This window comes from Rutilus rutilus (genome assembly GCF_951802725.1).
Source record: "Rutilus rutilus genome assembly, chromosome: 1".
Taxonomy (NCBI): Eukaryota; Metazoa; Chordata; class Actinopteri; order Cypriniformes; family Leuciscidae; genus Rutilus; species Rutilus rutilus.
In genome coordinates this window covers 74,721,468-74,747,846 of record NC_140209.1, presented here as the reverse complement: position 1 = coordinate 74,747,846, position 26,379 = coordinate 74,721,468, and the positions used below count along the sequence as shown (strand labels likewise).

The following is a 26,379-nucleotide window of genomic DNA, read 5'->3' as shown; positions in this document are numbered from 1 at the left end:
TCTTGGAGCAGCCGCCCGTCTCCTCTGTGCAGACATTACACACATTACACACGCTGAGGAGAACTGCTCTAGGCTGTCGAGTTACTGATGTTATGAAGTGTTAGTGCACCTGTCACTCATAACTTATAGTTACATACAAGATCAGGGAAAGATTCCAGTTCTTTAACAATGAACAATCATAATGACAATAAACAAAACAAAATAAGAAAACATAAATATCATGGGTTTGCGTTTATAATAGTATGAGATTATATACACAGGGGGAAAAGCACAATTACAAGGTTAAATATATTTGAATAATTGATCATAATACATAAAAAAAAAGTTTATTATTTATAAACCTGAGGGATGAAACGAGTTAAACATGTTGAGATTTAAGCCACTTTTGCTTGTGGGTGAAACATTTTGCATATAAAATAAAGAAATGAACAACATATTCAAGAGATGATGATTTGGGTTTTCGTAATAAAAAATAACATCTTTAAGGATAAAACTGTGGGTCACATTATAGGGTTAAAATATAAGAACTTAAATCAACCCTAAATGTATTGGTTAAACTACAATCACAAAATAAATGGGCACTTGATTCTTCAACAAAACCACAAAATGATCAAGTTTCATCAATATCAGGATATTTACAGATAGATGAATTAAAGCTGTCGCTCATATCTTTTAAGTTGTTGTGCTTGTGATAACGTTGTAGGTCACATGATAACGTCAACATGGCGGATGATGTACGGCTCGCATTCATACTTAACGCGATCAGGCTATATAGTACCTACTCTTTTAGCGCTCGTTAAGCAAGTACTTATTGAAATTAAGGACCTACTCAGTGAATATGCGGTTTCTAAAACAGCCAGGGTGTAGCAAACACACTCACAGTCCTTTTACACAACAGCTAGTTAGTCATGTGACAATCACCTGATTACGTAATGTAGAATAGTCACAAGAGAGAAGAAATTGTTAGATAAATATAGAGGACATATCTCACCAAAGAAATACACAACATAATATAAAACAATATATATATATAAAAGAAAAAAAATATATACACACACACACACACACACACACACACACACACACACACACACACACACACACACACACACACACACACACATATATATATCATAATGCTATATATATATATAACAGATCAGAGTCACAAATGTATTCCAAAACATAGATTTTACAAAGAAATCTATAATTTTTTTTATATAAGACATGTACAACTTCACATAAAATATCAATGAAATATACAAATCAGAATCAACAATATATTCCCAATTCCACAACTTGGATTTCACACAAAACTAAATAGATATTTATAAAAATGAATTATTATATTAATTATTATAAATAATTATTATACATCCTAAACCAACATTGATCATTCAATATCACGTTTCTAAAACGCATGCTAACACACACGCTGCTTTATTTAATTGTGAAGTCTGAGTCTCTTCCACCTTTACACATTTACACATGTATTTCTCCTCATAGACAGTAGTGAGACTCTTCTGTGGATCACCTGATGGTTTCTGCTCCTCTCATGATCATTTCACACTACGATATAACACATCTGTCAGAGTTTGGTGATCGACCTTTATCAAGGATGTTTGGTGATCCATCTTTATCAGGGATGTTTGGTGATCGACCTTTATCAGGGATGTTTGGTGATCGACCTTTATCAGGGATGTTTGGTGATCGATCTTTATCAGGGATGTTTGGTGATCGACCTTTATCAAGGATGTTTGGTGATCGACCTTTATCAGGGATGTTTGGTGATCGATCTTTATCAGGGATGTTTGGTGATCGACCTTTATCAGGGATGTTTGGTGATCGACCTTTATCAAGGATGTTTGGTGATCCATCTTTATCAGGGATGTTTGGTGATCGACCTTTATCAGGGATGTTTGGTGATCGATCTTTATCAGGGATGTTTGGTGATCGACCTTCATCAGGGATGTTTGGTGATCGATCTTTATCAGGGATGTTTGGTGATCGATCTTTATCAGGGATGTTTGGTGATCGACCTTTATCAGGGATGTTTGGTGATCGATCTTCATCTACTCTGTAAAGTGGAACAGAAGAGAAAACAATCAGAGTTCAGTGGAACAAAGTGCAAATTATTACATTTCAATTACTGTATTTTTTTTTTTTTTTGTAAAAACAAGTTAAACTGAATTCTGTAATCAGATTAATTACTGACAATACATGATCTTGCATAGATATTTGTGTTTTTAAATATAATAGATGTAAAGCATGAATCATGTTCATATGTGTGTGTGTGTGTGTGTGTGTGTGTGTGTGTGTGTGTGTGTGTGTGTGTGTGTGTGTGTGTGTGTCGGTGCGACTCCTATTGAGTCTCTGTAAAGGAGAAACTAATGAGTGTACGGCGTATGGAATAAACCACAGGGAGCAAATACAAATGTTATTTTGAGTTCAAACACAAACCTTTAGTTAAAGCCGTTTGTCCTCTAGTTTAAACATGTTTGTAGGCTCTTAGTAAATAACTGAGAGTAAAGTAAGTGTAAAGTTGTCACAGTAAAAACACACTAGAGACAGAGACATTCCTCATGTGAGCTGGACGCTGTGAGCTGAAGCTGGAACTGCACTGATTTTAGCAGGAGTGCAGCGTTTTCCTACAGTCTGACCAAGTCTGTTTTCACACTGAAATGATTCACTTCTACTGTTAATAAAGCAGGTGTTGATGTTGTAGTGGATTTTTTCCTAAATCCAGACTATCTAGCGTCTACAAATCTACACTTAATTAATAAAACTGTTGCGTCTACAATCGACACTTAATAACCTTTATACTCCAGCTCTTTGCGTCTTCCGTCGACAACTGGCCGAGTTTCTAACTAACTTGCTTCCCTAAACTGACCAGTTTAAGCAGAAATTAACAGACAGACTTTCAGCAAATGTCCTTTAAATGCTTTAATAAACGGCCGGGAGAGTCTTCGAGCAGTTCTCAGAGAAACTCTCCCAAGAAGAATCAAGGCCGGAGGATCTCAGACAAATTCCATTGAGAAATCCCACCGTAAAGCACAGATACAACAGTTTTTATAGAATCGAGGTATGGCATAAATGTCAGGCTGCATTACATAATTTCCCCATTATTTGATTGGTTCTTCATATGCAAACCCCTCTGTTACTAGGTAAAGCAAACTTTGTTTTAATGATGACTTCATTTGTTAATCACAAGATTCTAACAGACTGTCTAGTTTCATTTCCCAAACTATGTTATTTTTACACACATATGCACACACTCAAAGACACAAGTTTTCCATTGGTTTCGTACAGTACATCCTGTTCAGATGTTAAATAAGGTTAGATGTTAGAAACATGGTTAGTTTAATATACAGTTTAAAATTTCTACGACAATGTATAAAGCTGTGACAGTGAGCTTTTGTTCTCTTTCCTCCTTTGTGTTAAACATTTCAATAACTTCACATTTTGTTCTCACACAAACCCTTTGTTGCAATAAAGCTTAATGATAATTTCCTTTCACGAATGTTTGAAAGGTCTGTTCACATATCAGAGGTAAATGAAGATCTCTTTAATATCTCAGTGATGTTTCCTCACCTCAGGACACAGTTTGTGTCTCGTAGCTCGTCTCTGAGTCGCTGCTGTGAGTCTCCTATCTTATTGTGTCTCAGATCAAGCTCTTTTAGAAACTGCAGTGCTTTTGAGTTAGTCAAAGACTGAGTTAGAGAAGAAACATCTGTAATGCCACAGTTCTGTAGACTAGAAAGACACAAACAGAGGAAGAGAGATTATCTTACAAACAAATCATGAATGTGAAGAATTTTACACAAATATAATGTGAACTCAGACTCACTGTGAGATATTGAGAATAAAGTGTTTTAGTTTAAAAAACCCAGAAAGTGCACTGCTATAAACAATGAAACATAAGCCCTGCTGTCTTCAAATAAATAAACTTCAGTCACACTGTAATTGCTGTACAGTATAATGATACTAACTGTACTTTCTCCAGCTTGAGTTGTGGGTTCATCAGTAGATCACTGAGGTTTTTCACTCCAGAGTCTCCTAGTTTATTCCTGCTCAGGTCCAGCTCTCTCAGGTGTGACAGGTTTGATTTCAGAGCTGAAGTCAGGATGAGACTCTGTTTCTCTGTAATACTGCATTCATACAGACTGAAGACAGAAAGAGAAAATGACTCAGATCTATGATGATCAACTAACGTGTTCATCTTCATCCAGCAGACTTTTGCTGACAAATAAACAGGGATATCAAGGTAAAGGTAACATGGAGAAAGACTACACATTGTTCATTTAAATATACTACCAACACTGTAACAAAACAAAGGTTGAAATTGTTGAGGTATTCATGTTTACACATTCATTTCATTTCATTTTTAAAGGGTCATGAAACCCCAAAACACATTTTTTGATGACGTGACGCGTGACCTTTCCAACGTGATGATGTTAATACGTGGCACATCTCAGAGATGGTACAAGACGGGCATTTGTGGTTAAAAAGTATATATATGTATACCCCCTTTTTTTGAATATGTTGGGAAGTTGACCTTCCCAGACAATCCTGAGTAAACTTAGTGTCCCATGTTTTTTGCTGCAAATGACTGGGCAGTAGTTCTTGGACCGTCACTCACAGCTATTAGTTAATGTGTTTTTTTTTGTTCGTTTTTTCCCTTCATTGTTACTATGTTGTTTGTCGTTTATTTTTGTTGATTCTTGGTGTTTATGTTTTTGTATTTTTTTTTCTTTGTATGTGAAGGGGAACTTTCTTTGTTCTTATTTCATGTTCAAAATTTAATAAAGAGATTGATGAAAAAAAAAAAAAGTATATACTGTATATATATAAACCAAAATACAGCGAATAGTCTTCTTGGCGCGCCTACTTTTGAAAGTCAACATTTAGATTATGTGAACTAAGTTAAATGCATTGTAAAGGCCTAGGTCACTCTGGAATAAATCACAACGTGTTTCATGATAAAAACGTGACTTTAGTTTACAGTCCGGAAAATACAGTAGGTTATAGTAAATTATTTCACGGACCCCCTGGCACTTGAGAACTGAAAGCCTCATAAGAAAGCCCTGTCGAGGCTCTTCCCCGGTGCGGGTCGTGTCGAGCCATTAGTCTGGGTGTTTGATGAGAAAAAGATGAAATGTAGTAGTTGCAATAAACGCGTTCAGAATCCGTACAACTGCAGCAGCGGAGGACTTTTATTCTGCTGAGCGGAGCTGAGGAAGAACTGATGACGGGACAGTTTGATCTTCGGCTGACAAATCAGAGGAAAGGAGCGTTTCATTCCCGCCTATACGTGTAGAAATCAAATATTCAAGCTGTTTATAAATGTTTCTACCTGAGAACGAAAAGTGAAAAATCAAGCTGAATACTTGTTTTTAGTTTTTTTGAAAAAATAAAATAATGAAAAAGGAAGTGTTTTCTTGTTTTTCTACTTTCAATATTAAATCAAAAAACGAATGAACACACGACACGGTCCGTGTATCATCTGATCATTTCATTTCCTGTTTGGAATGGAATAACGAGAAATGAAAAGACGGATCTTTTATTTGGCGTTTCGTTTAGTTTAATAAACGGAAAATTTGATTTCGGCTCGATTTCTAATTTTTCGTTTGTGGTTTACAAATTGGTTTATGGCTTTGATATTTTGTTTGCACATGTGGGCGGAGCTGAAACGCCCCTTTCATCTGATTGGTCAAACCGCTTCGTCTTCAGTACAGCCAGAATAAGAGTCCGTACGGCACACTCACATCCCACTTTAAAGGGATAGTTCACTTTGAAATTAATTTTTGAAATGTTTTCTCTTGAAAACAGCACACGTCCAAATGATCTGACGGCGCGGGCGGGTATAGATATAAACATAGATGTTATATATCATCTTGGCTACTGCAGTTCATTGGAACGAAACCGTAGCCTAGGCGACATCTATGTATATATCTATACCCGCCCGCGCCGTCAGATCATTTGGACGTGTGCTGTTTTCAAGAGATAACAACGATATAAATACTGTTCGTTTTCTCACACAAACCGCTCGTTTCGTGTCTTAGGCCATCAATGTGTACTTATGATGGGGAATTGTTTCATTTGGACGATGGGGAATTGTTTTAATTTGGACTCTGTGCTTGTGTTTTGAGACCGTGACCATCGACCTGCATTATATGACTGACAGACAAGAACGGTTTGACCTAAAAATATCAAAATTGAAACTACTGCGGAAACAAAGACACCTACATCTTGGATGCCCTTGAGGTAAGCTAAAACATATCAAAATTTATTTTCAAAGTGAACTATCCCTTTAACCCCCTGTGAGCAATAGGGGAAACCCAGAAAGTGCACTGCTATAAACAATGAAACATAAGCCCTGCTGTCTTCAAATAAATAAACTTCAGTCACACTGTAATTGCTGTACAGTATAATGATACTAACTGTAGCTTCTCCAGCTTGAGTTGTGGGTTCATCAGTAGATCACAGAGGTTTTTCACTCCAGAGTCTCCTAGTTTATTCCCGCTCAGTTTCAGCTCTCTCAGGTGTGACGGGTTTGATTTCAGAGCTGAAGTCAGGATGAGACTCTTTTTCGCTGTAATACTGCATTCATACAGACTGAAGACAGAAAGAGAAAATGACTCAAATCTATGATGATCAACTAACGTGTTCATCTTCATCCAGCAGACTTTTGCTGACAAATAAACAGGGATATCAAGGTAAAGGTAACATGGAGAAAGACTACACATTGTTCATTTAAATATACTAGCAACACTGTAACAATACAAAGGTTGAAAGCGTTGATCTATTTATGTTAGTTTACACATTCATTTCATTTAATCTTTAAGGTTCTTTCATGTCAATGTTACCCTTGGTCGTTTAATACTCTGTCATTCGAAACAGTAACATTTATATTTTTATTTGTGTACATTCAAAATGACTACAAAATGTCATGCCTTTGGAAAATAAAGAAAACAATATGATGCGCTGCTTTAGCGCGTCTCAGTCTCCTTAAACATCTTTCTAGCGCACACCAAAAATGAACCAAAATAGAGTGAATAGCCTTCTGACGCACCTACTTTTCAAAGTCAACATTTAGATTATTTGAAGTAAAATGCATTATATAGTCACTTAAGAATAAAACACAGCGTGGTTCATGATAAAATAAAAAAAAATAAAAAATAAACGTGACTTTACAGTTCGGAAATAAGAAAATAGTAAACACCTGGCACTTGAGAACTCCTGGTCTACACAGAAGAAAGCCCTGTCTAGTGTTTCCCCAGTACGGGTTGTGTCGAGCCATGTTAGTCTGGTTATTTGATGAAAAAAAAAGATGAAATGTAGTTGCAATAAACGCGTTAAGAATCACAACGCGAGGACTCTTATTCTGCTGAGCGGAGCTGAGGAAGAACTGATGACGGGACAGTTTGATCTTCGGCTGACAAATCAAAGGAAAGGGGCGTTTCATTCCCGCCCACGTGTAAAATTCGAATATTCCAGCTGTTTATACATTTTTCTACCTCAGAACGAAAAACGAAAAATCAAGCTGAATTCTTGTTTTTCGTTGTTTTGGAAAAATTTTTTATCGAAAATCAAAAAACGAATGAACACACGAATCCGTGTATCATCTGATCATTTCATTTCCTGTTTGGAATGGAATAATGAAAAATGAAAAGACGGATCGTTTATTCGGTGTTTCGTTTAGTTTAATAAACGGAAAATTAGATTTCGGCTCGATTTCTAATTTTTCGTTTGTGGTTTAAAATCGGTTTATGGCTTTGATATTGCGTTTGCACATGTGGGCGGAGCTGAAACGCCCCTTTCATCTGATTGGTCAAACCGCTTCGTCTTCAGTACAGCCAGAATAAGAGTCCGTACGGCACACTCACATCCCACTTTAACCCCCTGTGAGCAATAGGGGAAACCCAGAAAGTGCACTGCTATAAACAATGAAACATAAGCCCTGCTGTCTTCAAATAAATAAACTTCAGTCACACTGTAATTGCTGTACAGTATAATGATACTAACTGTAGTTTCTCCAGCTTGAGTTGTGGGTTCATCAGTAGATCACTGAGATTTTTCACTCCAGAGTCTCCTAGTTTATTCCTGCTCAGGTCCAGCTCTCTCAGGTGTGACGGGTTTGATTTCAGAGCTGAAGTCAGGATGAGACTCTGTTTCTCTGTAATACTGCAGTTCCACAGACTGAAGACAGAAAGAGAAAATGACTCAGATCTATGATGATCAACTAACGTGTTCATCTTCATCCAGCAGACTTTTTCTGACATATAAACAGGGATATCAAGGTAAAGGTAACATGGAGAAAGACTACACATTGTTCATTTAAATATACTACCAACACTGTAACAAAACAAAGGTTGAAATTGTTGATGTATTCATGTTTACACATTCATTTCATTTCATTTTTAAAGGGTCATGAAACCCCAAAACACATTTTTTGATGATGTGACGCGTGACCTTTCCAACGTGATGACGTAATACGTGGCACATCTCAGAGATGGTACAAGACGGGCATTTGTGGTTAAAAAGTATATATATATACCCCCTTTTTTTGAATATGTTGGGAAGTTGACCTTCCCAGACAATCCTGAGTAAACTTAGTGTCCCACGTTTTTTGCTGCAAATGACTGGGCAGTAGTTCTTGGACCGTCACTCACAGCTATTAGTTAATGTGTTTTTTTTTGTTCGTTTTTTCCCTTCATTGTTACTATGTTGTTTGTCGTTTATTTTTGTTGATTCTTGGTGTTTATGTTTTTGTATTTTTTTTTCTTTGTATGTGAAGGGGAACTTTCTTTGTTCTTATTTCATGTTCAAAATTTAATAAAGAGATTGATGAAAAAAAAAAGAAGTATATACTGTATATATTAGGGGTGACCCCGAATAGTCGAAGATTCGATGCTTCGATTGGAGGAGCCTGATTCGACTAGCGATCTCACAGTCGAATCTTCGCAGAGGTGTTATGAAATGAGGATCATGCCACTTTGGCTATTTGAGGGCGCTCAATGTCTGATTTCACATAGAACTACCAGTTTTCTGTCAATACGTTAATATTCAGCCTATTATGATAATGCTGTATATAAAAATGTGCAAAGAAAGAAGCTTTTAATAAATATTTTTTAACGTGCGTGAATAAATCCAAACACCCCGTGACACATTTAAGTTTCACTTTCAATCCGTGACCGACAGAGGAGCGTCTTGGCGGCAAGGATTTAAATCTTTAACAATATCTGGGATAAGAAAATCTAAAGTGTGGATGTACACCATCAGAAAGGATATTCTCCAAGGCTGGATTTAGCATCAGGAAAACGTACTCGGTTACTAACGTAACCTCGGTTCTCTCTAGTAGAGGGAACGAGTACTGCGTCTTAGCTAAGACGCTGCGGGGAAAAGTCTCTTTTCACGAATATTGAAGCAAAAAATTATCCTTAATTTTAATATTTGTAAAACGCATTTGCAGCAGTATACAGCCACAGGCAAGACGGCTCGCTTGCTCATTGGCTGCTCTACGGCAAATGCATAAGCCTATCGAGCGCAGGCTGATGCAACATCAGACCAATGAGGCCACTTCCCGCCAACACGGGCGTGGCCTAGCCCTATAAAGGTAGCTCGAAAAGGCTGACTCACTTGATTTATTTCATCGAAGAAGCGAACCAGAGTGAATCGTACGCACGGCAAGGAACGCAGTACTCGTTCCCTCTACTAGAGAGAACCGAGGTTACGTTAGTAACCGAGTACGTTCTCTTACGAGAGTTCTCTCGTACTGCGTCTTAGCTAAGACGCTGCGGGAACCCAATGTAAGACGCCGTGCGTGCAGGGATTAACAACCATAAACCTGGAGGCGAACCCAGGATTTACAGTGCACAATCACCAGAGGGACTCACAGAGAGTCCTAGAACAGGAGGAGGAACTCTCCGTTCTGATATGTGGCTGCGTCCGCAGACGCAATATATGACATCACTTAGACAAGACACCCTTGACTAAAGTGGGAATATGGGTCTTACGTAATACTGCCCGTAAGATAGTAGTAACGCACTGCGCTTGCATTCTCAGTGTTCAATTACACCGATAACAGCTTAGCCTGCAAGGCGGGAACCTCAAGGTTATAAAACCTGATAAATGTAGACGGCGAGGCCCAGCATGCCGCCATACATATATCCTGTAAGGATATCCCACCTTAAACGCCCACAACGCCTCTCGTGGAGTGCGCTCTGACACCCAGTGGGCACTGAAGACCCCTGGAGGTGTATGCTAACGCTATGGCGTCAACTATCCATCTGGATAGGCTTTGTTTCGAAACAGCCATTCCCTTGGAACGTCCACTGAACGAGACAAACAGTTGCTCAGTCTGTCTGAAGACAGCAGAGCGAGACACATAGGCTCTTAAAGCCCTGACGGGGCAAAGAGAGCTCAAGTCTCCTTCCTCTTCTAACACCGGCAGGGCAGACAGGGATATAACCTGAGCCCGAAACGGTGTGTTGAGGGATTTTGGCACATGACCGTGCCTAGGTTTGAGTATGACTCTCGAGTCACTAGGCCCAAACTCCAAACACGACGGGCTCACTGAGAGCGCGTGCAGGTCACCTATGCGCTTCACTGAAGCAAGAGCCAGCAAGAACACTGTCTTAAATGACAGATGTCTGAGGCTAATCGTCTGGATGGGCTCGAAAGGGGAACCTTTCATGGCCTCCAGAACCGTAGAGAGGTCCCATACAGGAACCGACGGGGGTCTGGGAGGGTTCAGTCTCCTAGCTCCCCTGAGGAAGCGGATGACCAAATCATTCCTTCCTATCGACTGACCGAGCGTTGTTTCAGCGAATGCTGCGATAGCCGGCACATATACTTTGAGCGTGGAGGGGGCTCTGCCCTTATCCAACAGCTCTTGAAGGAAGGAGAGAACCTCCGTCACCTCACAGTCGAGGGGTGAACATCCCCGAGCCATACACCAGCTGGAGAATACCGACCACTTTAAGGCATAGAGCCATCGAGTCGACGATGCTCTAGCCTGAGTGATAGTATTTAGCACTCTTACTGAAAGATCAGCGGGTAACCGTTGAGAGCCCATACGTGTAGGGACCACAACTCCGGTTGAGGGTGCCAAATCGAGCCCCTGGCCTGCGAGAGAAGGTCCCTTCTCAATGGTACCGGCCATGCACGAAAACCTTAGAATCTACCACTGGACCACAGTGGAAGACACATTGACTTTCAGTTAACGCGAGTGTTTGTTTGCAAGCATGCGGGTAGCATGACATGCAATATCAACATTCTCAGACGCACTCGACCTCGCCGCGGTGTTTAACCGAGTGAGGGAGGGCTGGGTGAGTCCCGTAGGACATGCAATGTCTGTGAGTGAATGTGGGCTCGGAAGAGCGGGCACATTTACTGCATTGAGCGCACTGTCTGCCTGAGCAGAGCGAGTGCGGAAAGGCTTTTTTTTATAGAAAACCATGAGACATGCAGAACATGGTGTTTGTGGGCGCTAGCAGCGGGCACGTTACTATGTTGTGAGCGCGATCGACCTGAGTTGATTTTATGAGCGCGGGCCCTGTATGAAGGGCTGTGCTTGTGTGTGAGGATGGGCAGGCATCTTCTCTACACATATAGCAGTAGAACGGTTTTTGTGTGCAGGCAAACGGGCACGGGTTATACCACGTGCTCGTCGGCTGCAAAAATTCACATCTGCAGTCACCTTCCAGGGGACTGACAGAGCAAATTGTATGTGATGGCATACAATTTTCAGCCGTCGGACCCGGGAACCGAACCCGGGTCGACTGCGCGATAGGCTATGAATCTACCACTGGACCACAGAGGAAGACACATAGGCTTTAGTTATCGCGAGTATTAAACACACTAGCGTTCATTTGCAGGCATGCGTGTAGCACAACATGCAATACTGACATTTTCAGACACCTGAAAAGTGCCAGAATGTGAGAAGAGAGGATAACGCCCGGTCTCAGCGGGGCTAAAGCACTCCATTCTCTTTTCGCCAGTGACGCACGGGAACCGTAGAAACGGTGTTCGGTTGCAGGCAAGCGGGTACTACGCGCTTGCTGGCTGCAAAAATGCACCTCTGCAGTCGCCCTCAGGGGACTGACAGAGCGAAGCATTAGCGGCATAATTATATGCGGCCAGACCGGGAATCGAACCACAGTCGTCCGTGCGAAAAACCTATTATTCCACCACTGAGCCACAGGGGGATACAGGCTTTTGGATGCGTTGAGCGTCAACATTCTTCAGCGTTTGCTAGCAGGCGTACGCTTGCTGCAAATGACATTTCCAGTCGCCGACAAGGAACTGGGAAATGTAAGAGAAAAGAGGCCAGTACAACGAACACACTTTTCTCCTTTCGCCGGTGAATGACGCGCAGAGGGCAGGGTAGATTTTCTTGTAACGTAAAGAAAACTAACCCCGACCGTCCGCTTCCAGGAGGAGCAGCCTTGGAGAAGGATGCCAGGTGAGTCCTCAGAGTCACCATAGGCAATTGGCTCGGAGTGGGGGCAGTCGCCGCCAGCGAGCGCGAGAGCTGCGAGATCCTCTAGGAAAGGGAGGGCGTCTTGAAAAAGACGCCCGGCTCTTTTAGTGTAAGGTACATACACATAAAACACAGCATATAGAGAAGGATATGGCGCCGGAAAGCGCAGCAGGTACGGCAGTGGAAGGCGGCGTAGGCCAGCAGCTTCAGGATGGCTCGTCCCGCTGAGGTGCTTACACTCAGACGACGCTTGCTTCCTCTCGTGATGCAACGATGCGTGAGCTTCGCTGAAGAGATGAAAAATCAATTGAGTCAGCCTTTTCGAGCTACCTTTATAGGGCTAGGCCACGCCCGTGTCGGCGGGAAGTGGCCTCATTGGTCTGATGTTGCATCAGCCTGCGCTCGATAGGCTTATGCATTTGCCGTAGAGCAGCCAATGAGCAAGCGAGCCGTATTGCCTGTGGCTGTATACTGCTGCAAATGCGTTTTACAAATATTAAAATTAAGGATAATTTTTTGCTTCAATATTCGTGAAAAGAGACTTTTCCCCGCAGCGTCTTAACTAAGACGCAGTACGAGAGAACTCTCGTAAGAGAACCATGATCGCACTTCTGCCGGCCAACGTTAACAAGTTGGTTTTCCACTTTAACGTACACAGTACACACTTTATTAAGAAACTATGTGCAGAAAAGCAGATGAACCCAGAATATGAACGCAATGCGTTCCTCCTATAGTAAAGCGTTATCTTTACATAATCTGATATTTTAATGTAACTATTTTAGGAGATTAAGTCGTTAAACGTTTTTCACGTTAAGTGTTTTAGAATGTATTTTATCCGTGTGCACAAAAGACTCCAACGGACACAGACAGAGTGAAAGACTGCATTTGTTCTCTCGATCAGGTAACGTTAGGGTACAAGTGATTTAACACTTTTCAGCCGGTTGTAATTTGATTTTTGGAGGCTGTGAACATGTTTAGCTAAAGACTGCCACTCCAGTTTAGCATTTATTGTTGTTTCTGCAGTTAAAAAGACAAAGTTGAAAATTCTGGCTACTATCGTTATTTTAATCATTTCTTTATTTTTATTTCTTTATTGATCTGTCAGGGTTATCTAATCTAACTATTTGTGGCTTGTGTTTTGAATATATGTTCCCCTGCACTTTAGGCATTTTGCACACATTTGCTCCTCATCTTGTGACTTGATTCTGATTTATTTCGTTTTGTATTTTTATTTATTAGAAAGGTATATTCTGTTCTAATTTAATTTAGTAAATTAATTATTTATTTTTTCGGTGCATCGATGTTGTGCTGTACTTAGAGCCTGCTCGCACAGATAATTTAGCCGATTTAATCTGATTTGCATGTGAAATGCAAATCCTGTCTGCAGTGTGGCCCTTTCTGGAGTTATGTTATTTCTTAGTTTTATTGATCCAAAATGTTTTTATACATTTTTTTTCTATATCTTTGTGTGATTTTCTGTACATCGCGGCTTTGAAATGTTAAATTCTGCTGAGCGGAGCTGAGGAAGAACTGATGACGGGACAGTTTGATCTTCGGCTGACAAATCAGAGGGAAGGAGCGTTTCATTCCCGCCTACGTGTAGAAATCAAATATTCAAGCTGTTTATAAATGTTTCTACCTGAGAACGAAAAGTGAAAAATCAAGCTGAATACTTGTTTTTAGTTTGTTTGAAAAAATAAAAAGACGAAAAAGGAAGTGTTTTCTCGTTTTTCTACTTTCAATATTAAATCAAAAAACGAATGAACACACGACACGGTCCGTGTATCATCTGATCATTTCATTTCCTATTTGGAATGGAATAACGAGAAATGAAAAGACGGATCGTTTATTCGGTGTTTCGTTTAGTTTAATAAACGGAAAATTAGATTTCGGCTCGATTTCTAATTTTTCGTTTGTGGTTTACAAATTGGTTTATGGCTTTGATATTTCGTTTGCACATGTGGGCGGCGCTGAAACGCCCCTTTCATCTGATTGGTCAAACCGCTTCGTCTTCAGTACAGCCAGAATAAGAGTCCGTACGGCACACTCACATCCCACTTTAACCCCCTGTGAGCAATAGGGGAAACCCAGAAAGTGCACTGCTATAAACAATGAAACATAAGCCCTGCTGTCTTCAAATAAATAAACTTCAGTCACACTGTAATTGCTGTACAGTATAATGATACTAACTGTAGTTTCTCCAGCTTGAGTTGTGGGTTCATCAGTAGATCACTGAGGTTTTTCATTCCAGAGTTTCCTAGTTTATTCCCTCTCAGGTCCAGCTCTCTCAGGTGTGACGGGTTTGATTTCAGAGCTGAAGTCAGGATGAGACTCTGTTTCTCTGTAATACTGCATTCATCCAGACTGAAGACAGAAAGAGAAAATGACTCAGATCTATGATGATCGACTAATGTGTTCATCTTCATCCAGCAGACTTTTGCTGACAAATAAACAGGGATATCAAGGTAAAGGTAACATGGAGAAAGACTACACATTGTTCATTTAAATATACTAGCAACACTGTAACAATACAAAGGTTGAAAGCGTTGATCTATTTATGTTAGTTTACACATTCATTTCATTTAATCTTTAAGGTTCTTTCATGTTAATGTTACCCTTGGTTTGCTCACTGGGTCAAATGTGTTTATGTCGGTTGTTTTCAGACACATTGTCTACTTGCTAAAACTTTATAGTAAGGTTTCATTTGTTAACATTAACTACATTAGTTAACATGAACCAATGATGGACAATACTATACAACATTTAATAACCTTAAGTTTAAACATTTACTAATACATTTTTAAATACAAAAGTTAACAGAATAACATTAGTAAATCCCCTGTGAATTAACATGAACAAAGAATAACTGTATAAACTAACATGATCAGATTAAGGAATAAAAGTATTTCCTTCAGCAGAAGACAATCAAACAAGTTTTGTAAAAGGTAGTTCATCTGCTTTAGTGCTGCACCGTGAGGCAGTGTCGGTGTGTTTTATGGATGGCTCAGCTAAACAGGCCAATAAGAGACTATTAACTACTATTATTGCTTTTAATTATACTAATGTCTAATTAAAATGTCTACAAATGTATAAAACTGATCAGAGATCAGGTAAAACCCACAGACACTTGTTCAATCTCAGTGAATCTGCATGATTCATGGGTTCACAGAGATCATCGCCCCCCCAGTGGTGAACCATTGACATTTTTAAACATTTGGAAACAGTTATGACGTAACGAAGCCTCGTTTACTGAAATCATGTGACTTTGGCAGTTTGACACACACTCTGAACCACTGATCCGAAACAAAAGATTCGTAAAGATTTCACATCTTCATGAAGCGTGTTTCGAAAGCGCCCATCACTAGCGTTCAGTCAACTTACCTTCAGTGGATCTTATTACAGGCAGATACTGATCACAGACTTTTAAAATGCACTTATTCGGTTTTTACAAGTTACAGTATATGTTGCACCAAAATTAGATATTTGTGAAATACAAAGATTAAATTGAAAGCAGTTATGAACAGTTCTGATCCTGATGTCTGAAAAAAAAAACCTTGTTCTGCCTCTACAGAAACTGATATAATTATTGACCCACGATCAAACTGTCTGTCTCAATCAAATATTTAAAGGGATACTCCACTTTTTTCGGAAATATGCTCATTTTACAACTCCCCCAGAGTTAAACAGATGAGTTTTACCGTTTTAGAATCCATTCAGCCGAACTCCGGGTCTGACGGTACCACTTTTAGCATAGCTTAGCATAGATCATTGATTCAGACGAGTCCAGTAGCATTTCTTTCAAAATGACCAAAGAGTTTCAATATTTTTCCTATTTAAAACTTGACTCTTCTGTAGTTAAACCGTGTACTAAGATCGACGGAAAATGAAAAGTTGCGATTTTCTAAGCCTATATGGCTAGGAACTACTCTCATTCCGGCGTAATAATCAAGGAACTGTGCGGCCGTACCATGAGTGCAGCAGGCGTAGTGATATGACGCAGCGCCTGAAAATAGGTCTAATAGGTTAGACAAACTTACTCCCGGTCATGTTGGAAGAAGTTACCGAGCTGGGGACTATTTTCAGGCGCTGCGTCATATCATTACGCCTGCTGCACCCATGGTACAGCCGCACAGTTCCTTGATTATTACGCCGGAATGAGAGTAGTTCCTAGCCATATAGGCTTAGAAAATCGCAACTTTTCATTTTCCATCGACTAGAATTCTTCCTTACTATATAGTATGCAAAAAACAGCACGCGAGCAGAGTAGTATGTCCGAAATCATAAGCCGTTTCTCAATATGCGTTCTTGTCTGTACTTGTGTTCTTGTGGACTTGTGAAACATCAGTCGCTGCCCAAGTACTGTTCCAATTCAAAGTTCACATCTAGCCAAGTCCAGTTCAAATCCCCGGATGTGTTCTTGATCCGCCCCTTTTACCGAGGATGCATCGAGAGGTGACTTGTGCGGACTTGAGACAGCCAGGTATCCCAGAATGCATCTCACACCAACCAGCAAGCGTCAATAGCAGATGAGAAACCCCGCGTAATTTAAAAATACTGCTGTAATTGTGTCACGAAATGTAGTTTTAAGAGTATTTCAGGCGAGAATGTAGTTGTTTGAAGCTCAAATCTTTGGTTTATTTATAAAGATAGCGCCTATTTGAAAATGTGGTGTTGTGAGATCCAGGCAACCGGCCGCTCGGCGCTCATGTACCCCGCCGTGAACAGCCTTTCCTCGGCTAGTGCTGCTGGATGTCTCCAGTCTTTGACTGTGGTTTAACATGAGATATAAACAAGCGGCAACCTCCCCGTCTCTCTCTTGAAACCAATACGGAAGTGAGTTAAACTGCAATTCATTGACTGGCCGCTTGGCCTGGCTGCAGAAGTGAGTCAAATCTGTATCTCCCTCATGTTAAAATTACCAACTTTACAGCAGAAAAAAATATGTTTACAGCCTGGATCTCTATGTGGCTTTGGTCTATACAGCTAATTTTGCCCTTCATAACAACTGTGAGGGGGGTGAATTATTTTATAACTCGTCCGTTTAGTTGATTAATATTTAAATTTAAGGGCGTGGCGTGGCCACTTGAGTGACAGATGGATTGCCGCTGTCAGTGCTAGCCGTTTGTCTGCTGTTACTAACCGTCACTTCACCTCAGCAAATGTTGCTGCTGAACTTGCCATCTCTGCAGTGTTTGTGCTTTTTTTCGGGATTATTTCATACAATTTAATACTTGGGTACAAAGCCCACGTCTTTGGATTCCGTCGTTATCGTTCGAGAGAACAACCAGCGCTGTATTTCAGTTGTTTTCCTCCGTGAACCTGCACTAATGGATGTCTGACAATTTCGTTGCTTTTTGGGGTTTTCAAATTTAAAACGTCAATAAATACTCGTTCGTTCTGCTCTCACGGAACAGATGGATTATAATATGCTTATGTACCGTCAGATGAAATCCTGCAGGCGTCGGCGCTTTCTCCGTCCGTGCAATAAATGCACATGAATGAGCGCGGATTTTCTAGCGCATTTACTTGCACTTCAAAGGCAATATATCTATGGTTTAACCCATTTGAGAGACGGCCAAAATCAGAATTTAAAATGGACTGAATAAGCTCTCTACGAACTTGAGCAATACCGCGCTGACGGACCATGAAAGAGTGACGGACATGTGCACATAAATCACTGTCACACACAAACACTCTCGAAGTAATACACAGTCTCACTTGTAGCCATGCCTTTTAACTATTATAATATTTCGAAGGGCAAAAATAGGAACGTTTAATTGGCTTTACATCATCAGCTAACTCGATCACGTCGAGCTAGGTGATTTCAGATAGCCAGGTCAGCTCCACTCACGCCCCGCCTGTTTGCCTATTTTCTGTTATCCGGGAGTGACGCAAGGCCAAGATGGCGACGGCCGGCTCCGCCCACTTTAGGCTTCAAAAATGCTCTTCAGAAACCTACGGGTGACGTCACGGACACTACGTCCATATTTTTTTACAGTCTATGGATATAAATCGTCTTGTGTATATCTAACGAGCGATTTATTTATTTATTTTATTTGTCTCAATCTATAATTTGTTCCCTGGCAAAACTTTAAGCTGAGGGCAAAGTGAAGTTTCATAGCTTTATTTAGTCTATTTAACTTTAACGTTGTAGCCTAGAGAGCTGACTTATGTTTGACTGAATCGTTTGCTTTATTATTGTATAGCTTCTTATACCTTTTAGGCTACTTATACTTTTATAATGGCTATTATTGATCATTAAAACTGACATTTAACAAAAAAGGTTGTCATTTTATTTTATATATTTAAAACGTATAAAATATTTTATTATACATGTTGCCTACATTCTCTTCACTGTATGTACATATATAATAAAATAAAATGACACAACCCTGTCTCTTTTTGCTAAATGTTAGTTTTAATGATCAATATTATAATGTTTTTTTTATTTATCATATAAAAAAAAAGAAAAAAAAAAGGTGAGGGTGCTTTATATTTCGTGTTGTTATGCAGTGAAGATAATCAATTGCGTTGCCTGAACCACATTTGTGTGGCCATTATGTTTAAGATTTTTTCAAATGAAAATGAAAAGAGGCAGAGTGGTGGTTTATAACATATTTTGTTTTATTTGTAGCCTAGATATACATAAAGAGATAACCGGAGTAGCCAGAGCGAGCTGAGTGACGACGCTATCAAGTACGCCGCTGTTCCATTTCAGAATTATCGGACTTGCGTCCTCCCGTCCTCGGGAGTTCGTTCTCCTGAGTCGAACTTGTCAAGTCTGAACTACCAAGGACTCAAGTCCCAACTTTGCGTACTTGGTATTGAGAAACGGCTATAGAATTCGAAAAACAGTAGGCGAAAAGTACCCGGATGACCTACTACTTCCGGCCAGATTCTGAAGTGCGCATATGATGGACACTTTACTATCCCATGATGCCACGGGAGAGGAGTTGTCATCGTTATATTCGAAAATGGCGAAAAATATTCGAAAATGGAGACGCGGCTGTTTTCAAGTGTAAATACTATACAAAACACTTATTGTTTATTTGTGGTTAAATTGTATTAGTTTAACATCATATAAGTAAACGACTGACTTGTTAAAAGTTTAAATAATGTAAATCGAGGGTACAATTTTGTGAATTGGCTGCAAAATTATCATTATTATTACCGAACAGAACGAGCTAATGCCTGTCAGCTAGTTAACACTGTTTTATTTAAACAACGACGTTGTTTCTCAGTTAAATGATAGTTACAAAACTTTTTTTTTTATTTTACAGCGATTTTATTTCTCCTTTACCAGTGTTGATATGTAATATGTGTTGGCTACGTAGCAAGCTACTGTTATCAAGTGTACCTCAACTTGTCCATGTAACATTAATATTAATATAATAATATAGATTGACCATGGTTCATCACTAATGTTAAATTCTGTGTTGATTTTGCAGGGGGCTGATGAACACACCTGTGTTCTTATAGAGTGGAGAGTGGCTAATGAAAGGGAGGAAAGAAAAGAAAGAGCGACAAGAGCATGAGGAGAGACGAGAACAGGAGGCCAGAGAGAGGAAAGATTCCTTCAGCTTTTAGAAATAATTGCTAAAAAAAAATTTTTATTATAATAAAGAAAACAAATGTTACACACTCTCTTTCCATTTATTTGTTAGTAAGTTAATTTTGTCATGCTGTTTTAGCAAGTTTTATTACAAAGCACTTAATTCCCAGGGATTTACAGTAGTTAGATTGTCAGTTGTAAAGTGTTTAATATGTGGAATTGAGTAATTAATATTTTTAAAGGGTGTTGTGTGTGCACTTATTTTGTGGCAGATTCCAGATGGTTTTTGAAACTAGCAAATTGCAGGTATATCTGAAAAATATGAGTGCCGCACTATAGAGAAATACCCACACACTCCAGACACCTTTAACCCTCTGGGGACCAAGGTGTTTTTGGAGCCCTTGAGATGTTCTGACATGCCTTGAAATTTTTGCTTTTTTCAGTTATTTATAAACATGTTAATGGCAAAGGTGTAAAATCACTCTATATAGCACAAACAGGGCTACCAAAATATGCGGGCAACGTGTATGTAGATGTTTGTATTTTTAAGAGAATAATGTTTATGCGTGGTTATTGGAAAAAATAAAAATGAAAGTGGCTGAATTAAGACCACAAAACACATATTAAATATGTGTCCACAAGACTTTTGTCTAATTGATGTTGTACCTTTGAGTACTGGCTTCAAAATTATGTGAAAATAGTCTTGCTTTATCGTTCACAAAAAAAAAAAAACATTGATTTAAATGGTGTAAAACAGGTTTTGCTTGGAAAGCCAATATGCGAGGGGGGCGTGAAGGAGTAGTTTACACCTGGGTTGTCCCACCCACTCTGCATAATGACTCTGCATAATTAGCCATTCATTCAGGTGTGACACTGACTGAGCCACAATGCAAGGACAATGTATTTAGAAGAATACTTATATTGACCATTTAAGATTTCGCTTACATCTATCTTGTAAATATGTTTAGCTATTTTATTAAAAATGTTACAATTACAACAATAATTACAATTTCAACAATATTTCAAGTGTACTCTTTCTTTGTAAAAAAAAAAAAGAAAGAAAAAAAAGATTATAGGCCTACATTTTATCATATGTATTCATTAGTTTGAATAGCCAACATTGGAACATCTAACATCTTAGTCTATGACTTTATTTTTGACAAAAATAGTGTGACTAACGCCTGACTAACATTGTTTTATTGAAATATCAGGGCATATAAATGTTAATTTACGTTGCTTATACAAATACATTTTATTTCAACATATTCCAGTCGATTTTTACTCATCTCAGTAGGCTATGGCAAAGCAGTTTATTCTTTCACACACAGACGCGCGATTCATATTCAGGCTAAACACTCTTTACAAATATGTACCCTTCATTCATCTCACAGAAACGCGAGTCATATTATAGAAATGCGATTCATCTTTTTGCGGTTTATAGGCCTACACTAACGTTATTCCATAACGTTATTCCACACTTGAGAAAAGAAAACAGCCTACCTCACTCCTCAGCACGATCTGCTGCTCATATCAGGAGATATTTCTCCTCATCAGCACTGTGGAAACTTTTCTCCATAAAGGCTATAATGTCTCACTCGCGACGCGCTTTGTTTACAGCTGATGTGGGGGGCGTTTCACAGACTGAAATGGTTCTCAGAATTTGCATTTGAATAGCGCGCGCTCTCTCCGGGGAGTGGTCAAATTACTGTGAATCATCTCGTAATGAGCTCAACTGGAGTCGCTCTCTTTGTATACAGATTACAGAAACTAAGAATATTTGTTTTTTATATAAATGACTTCAATTAAAAGATGCGATCTCAAGCTTTATGCCCGTGGGTCTGTTTGCCTGTTTGACTGAATTTTCGCGGAGTTATAGATCATTTTCGAACGCGTTTCAAACGGGAGTTTACTGACAGAGAGAAGGCAGAAATCGCATCATCTTAATTTTTCTTTATTTGTCAAAAAGCAAAACACTTTATTTTTATTGTGAGTATACAGAAAAAAAATAGAAACTGAACAGGATCGATTGATGTATTACACGAAAATGAAAGATAAAAATTAACAGAGCATTTAGTGTTTATTTTCATTGCTAAAAAAAAAAACCGAGCAAAACGCGCGGGCGCGTTTTTGGTCCCCAGAGGGTTAAAATGTATTTGCTTTATTTTCGTATATTATTTAACTTTTAAATGGATACAGAATACAAAGCTTAAAACAAAATCACAAAACTTTGGCACAAAGTAGTATAATAGAGCTTAAAGCACCACCAAAAGCAAAAGTTTTAAAACGTCGTCTTGAGGGAAGAAAATGAACGTCAGCAGCTTCAGTAAGGTTACCTCCACAGGTTTCTAAAAGATCTAAAGGGACTTTCTTACTAACAATCTCATTTGTAGGGCATCACTTTAAAATAATTCAAAATCTGTTTCTTTAAAAGCATGTGTACAAGATAGTAATTTTTGGATTTCCACTTGAATTTTTCCTACCCAAATTTAAAGTAAATAATTTGTCAAAAATTAAGCTCAAATATGTGATATGTAGCTAGAACACCAGCACCTCGATGTGCTTTTTTTCCACCCGTGGTCGCAATCAGTGACTGGATGGACTACCGTGAAAGTCGGAGGTCGGGCGGAGGTCAGCTCCATCTTTAAAATATAGATGAAGAATTGGTGGAGTAGGTTGTAGGGCTCACAATCTGTAAACGTGTTTATAGTTTTTTTGTTTTCTGTGTTGGCTTATTTATAAATATAATATGCATGTATGTATTATATGTATATGATCCATTTCTTGTGTGTGTGTGTGTGTGTGTGTGTATGTATATATATATATATATATATATATATATATATATATAAATATACACACACACACACATATATGAATACTTAAGATGTAAAAGCCTCTAAGTGCCATCTGAAATTTTCTTCTAGTTTGATCATTTTTATCAAGCTTGTATGTTTATGTTCAGTTATTTCACTTTAATGGCAATGAAAAGGACCTATTAATTGTCATTAAAGTGAAATTACTGAACCTAAATATACAAGCTTGATAAAAATGCTCATTTTAGAAGATTTTTTTTTTCTTTTACATCTGAAGTCTTCATGTATACACATGCATATGAATGTGTGTGTGTATATGTGTGTTTTGTATCTGACCTCAGTGTGTTACCCTACATATATATATATATATATATATATATATATATATATATATATATATATATATATATATATATACACACACACACTGCTTGTGATATTGCTATCCATGAATGAATCAACAGAGATACACACACGCATACTATTGATTCATTCATGTTTATTCATTGATGGTAATATCACAAGCAAATACATTACTTTTTCCTTACCAAAAATCAACATCTGTCATTGTTCACAGGTTTATTTTATTTTTTTTAGGTAAAATGTATTGGCTAAATGATATTTAACTTATTTGAGAAATTACACAAAAGCTCTCGACAAAGGCGTGATCTGCGAGCAGCTGACCGACTCCTCTGAATTGTGAGCACGAACGACGTAAAAACGCAGACGAAAGTGGAAAGAAGAACTAAAAACATTGCTTAAGTTGGTGCAGTCAGTGGAATGGGCTCTTTAAATTTCTGCGCTGATGTGACCGCGCATGTTACGTGACAATACCAACCGTAATACCAGTACGTCCTGACTCCATTCATACTACCCGTATTCATACTATATAGAGCGTACTTTTTTAACGGTCGCGAAGTACGTTCTAGAGCCTGAACTTTTTTTCCCTGGGAGGTAAGCGGCCCCTAAGCCAAGATATATGCACTGATCAACATAATTGTCAAGCGGGATCCAGGGGGTGTGCTCCCCTTGGAGAACATTTTGATAAATAGTCCCTTAAATGATAGATTCTGGTGACTTTTGTGGATATAAATGGACATCATTCAGACATGAGATGAACAAACCCAATACAAGCCTATATATTACAGTAGCAGGTTTCAGTATGTCAAATTTAAGACCTTTTTAAGACATTTTAAGACCTGAAATTTAAGACCTACACGACATATTGCCAAAAAATATTCAAATCAAAGAATTCATTTTATTTCAATGAATTCAGTAATTGAAAGAGCATTAATTTAATTTACAGATAAAGCAATCACATTAGTAACCTTCCAGACCCAACAACGCGTGTCAGAGAAAAGAACAGAATCAGATATAATTTTTTTGTATAGAACATTGTACTTTGCATATTATAGGCCTACTGTAAAAACACATAATTAGTTGATTTTAGTTGATCATAACTAGAGATGAAATGGCATGAACATTTCATTTCATGATTATAGTGACAAAAATTATCACGGTTATCACAGAATCCTGTTCAAAATGTACTAATACTACACAATGAAATCAATTCACCAAGTTTTATGACGAAAACCAGCAAATAACAAATAAAATAAGCATCAATATGCACTTTTTGTTTACATAAACATTAAAATAATAGCCTACCATTAATGATAGCCGGATTTTAAAAGTGTCTTGCAACATGTTATATACTAACATGTACAAGTTCAAATAAAGTTTTGACAAAAAAGTTTATAAAAAGATAAACCTCACATATTTCAGACTTTAAATTATTTTTATAAAAAGAATGAGTCAAAAAAAGATAAATTACTGACATTTACAATGCACTTTAGCTTATCTTTTATTATTAATAGTAAAATTAGGTCAGATTTACCCTGCTATGCAACCATGCACTGCCCTCTCCACAATGACAAAAAAGTTTCAGTGGCTAATGGATTTCCACCACCGAAAAACGCCAGGAAAAAAACGAGTAACTGTAATTGCTGTACAGTATAATGATACTAACTGTAGTTTCTCCAGCTTGAATTGTGGGTTCATCAGTAGATCACTGAGGTTTTTCACTCCAGAGTCTCCTAGTTTATTCCAGCTCAGGTCCAGCGCTCTCAGGTGTGACGGATTTGATTTCAGAGCTGAAGTCACATCAGAACAACCTTCATCTGTCATATCACAGCCTCTTAACCTACATTAGCAGAGAGAGAATAAAATAAGACAGAAGAAAAGAAAACTCTTTATTCTGTAAAGTCACATCATCTTCATAAGCAAATAAAACAGAGAGAGGAAGAGAGATCTTCATCTTTATTTCACCAGATCACAAAATACTAAGTTTGCACAAATACAATGTTAAAGTGTTTTAGTTTAAACTGTTGAAGTGATTTTAAGCATTTTGATTCTTGTATGTGAATGTGACTGACCTCAATCTCTCCAGTTTACAGTGTGAATCCTTCAGTACGGCACATAAGCGCTTTACTCCTGAGTCTCCTAGTGTATTCCAGCTCAGTTTCAGCTCTCTCAGGTGTGACGGGTTTGATTTCAGAGCTGAAGTCAGGATGAGACTCTGTTCCTCTGTAATACTGCATCTATTCAGACTGAAGACAGAAAGAGAAAATGACTCAGATCTATGATGATCAACTAACGTGTTCTTCTTCATCCAGCAGACTTTTGCTGACAAATAAACAGGGATATCAAGGTAAAGGTAAAAAGGTAAAAATACTACCAACACTGTAACAATACAAAGGTTGAAAGCGTTGATCTATTTATGTTAGTTTACACATTCATTTCATTTAATCTTTAAGGTTCTTTCATGTCAATGTTAACCTTGGTTTGCTCACTGGGTGAAATGTATTTATGTCGGTTGTTTTCAGACACATTGTCTACTTGCTAAAACTTTACAGTAAGGTTTCATTTGTTAACATTAACTACATTAGTTAACATGAACCAATGATGGACAATACTATACAGCATTTAATAACCTTAAGTTTAAACATTTACTAATACATTTTTAAATACAAAAGTTAACAGAATAACATTAGTAAATCCCCTGTGAACTAACATGAACAAAGAATAACTGTATAAACTAACATGATCAGATTAAGGAATAAAAGTATTTCCTTAAGCAGAAGACAATCAAACAAGTTTTGTAAAAGGTAGTTCATCTGCTTTAGTGCTGCACCGTGAGGCAGTGTCGGTGTGTTTTATGGATGGCTCAGCTAAACAGGCCAATAAGAGACTATTAACTACTGTTATTCCTTTTAATTATACTAATGTCTAATTAAAATGTCTACAAATGTATAAAACTGATCAGAGATCAGGTAAAACCCACAAACACTTGTTCAATCTCAGTGAATCTGCATGATTCATGGGTTCACAGAGATCATCGCCCCCCAGTGGTGAACCATTGACATTTTTTAACATTTGGAAACAGCCTCGTTTACTAAAATCATGTGACTTGGGCAGTTTGACACACACTCTGAACCACTGATCTGAAACAAAAGATTCGTAAAGGTTTCACA

At 38.4% G+C, this 26,379-nt stretch overlaps 2 protein-coding genes across 2 annotated transcripts in view; both read right to left on the bottom strand.

Moving 5' to 3' along the window:
- Nucleotides 1-1,045: 1,045 nt before the first annotated feature.
- The window catches only part of LOC311305875 (NACHT, LRR and PYD domains-containing protein 12-like), a 126,218-nt gene continuing 100,884 nt past the window's right edge, over nt 1,046-26,379 (bottom strand). The window contains exon 15 of the mRNA XM_084433832.1: nt 1,046-2,077. Within this exon, the coding sequence (XP_084289958.1) occupies nt 1,570-2,077 (508 nt within the window). The 3' untranslated portion in view covers nt 1,046-1,569. The remainder of the gene's footprint in view (nt 2,078-26,379) is intronic.
- Nucleotides 3,588-25,043, bottom strand: LOC311298933 (ribonuclease inhibitor-like; the record flags this gene model as incomplete). The annotated part of the gene is made up of 3 exons (XM_084422262.1): nt 24,876-25,043; nt 8,026-8,199; nt 3,588-3,753 (listed from the first exon to the last, which is right to left on the bottom strand). Exons 1-3 carry the CDS (start codon nt 25,031-25,033, stop codon nt 3,588-3,590), a joined length of 498 nt encoding a protein of 165 aa, XP_084278388.1. The 5' UTR covers nt 25,034-25,043.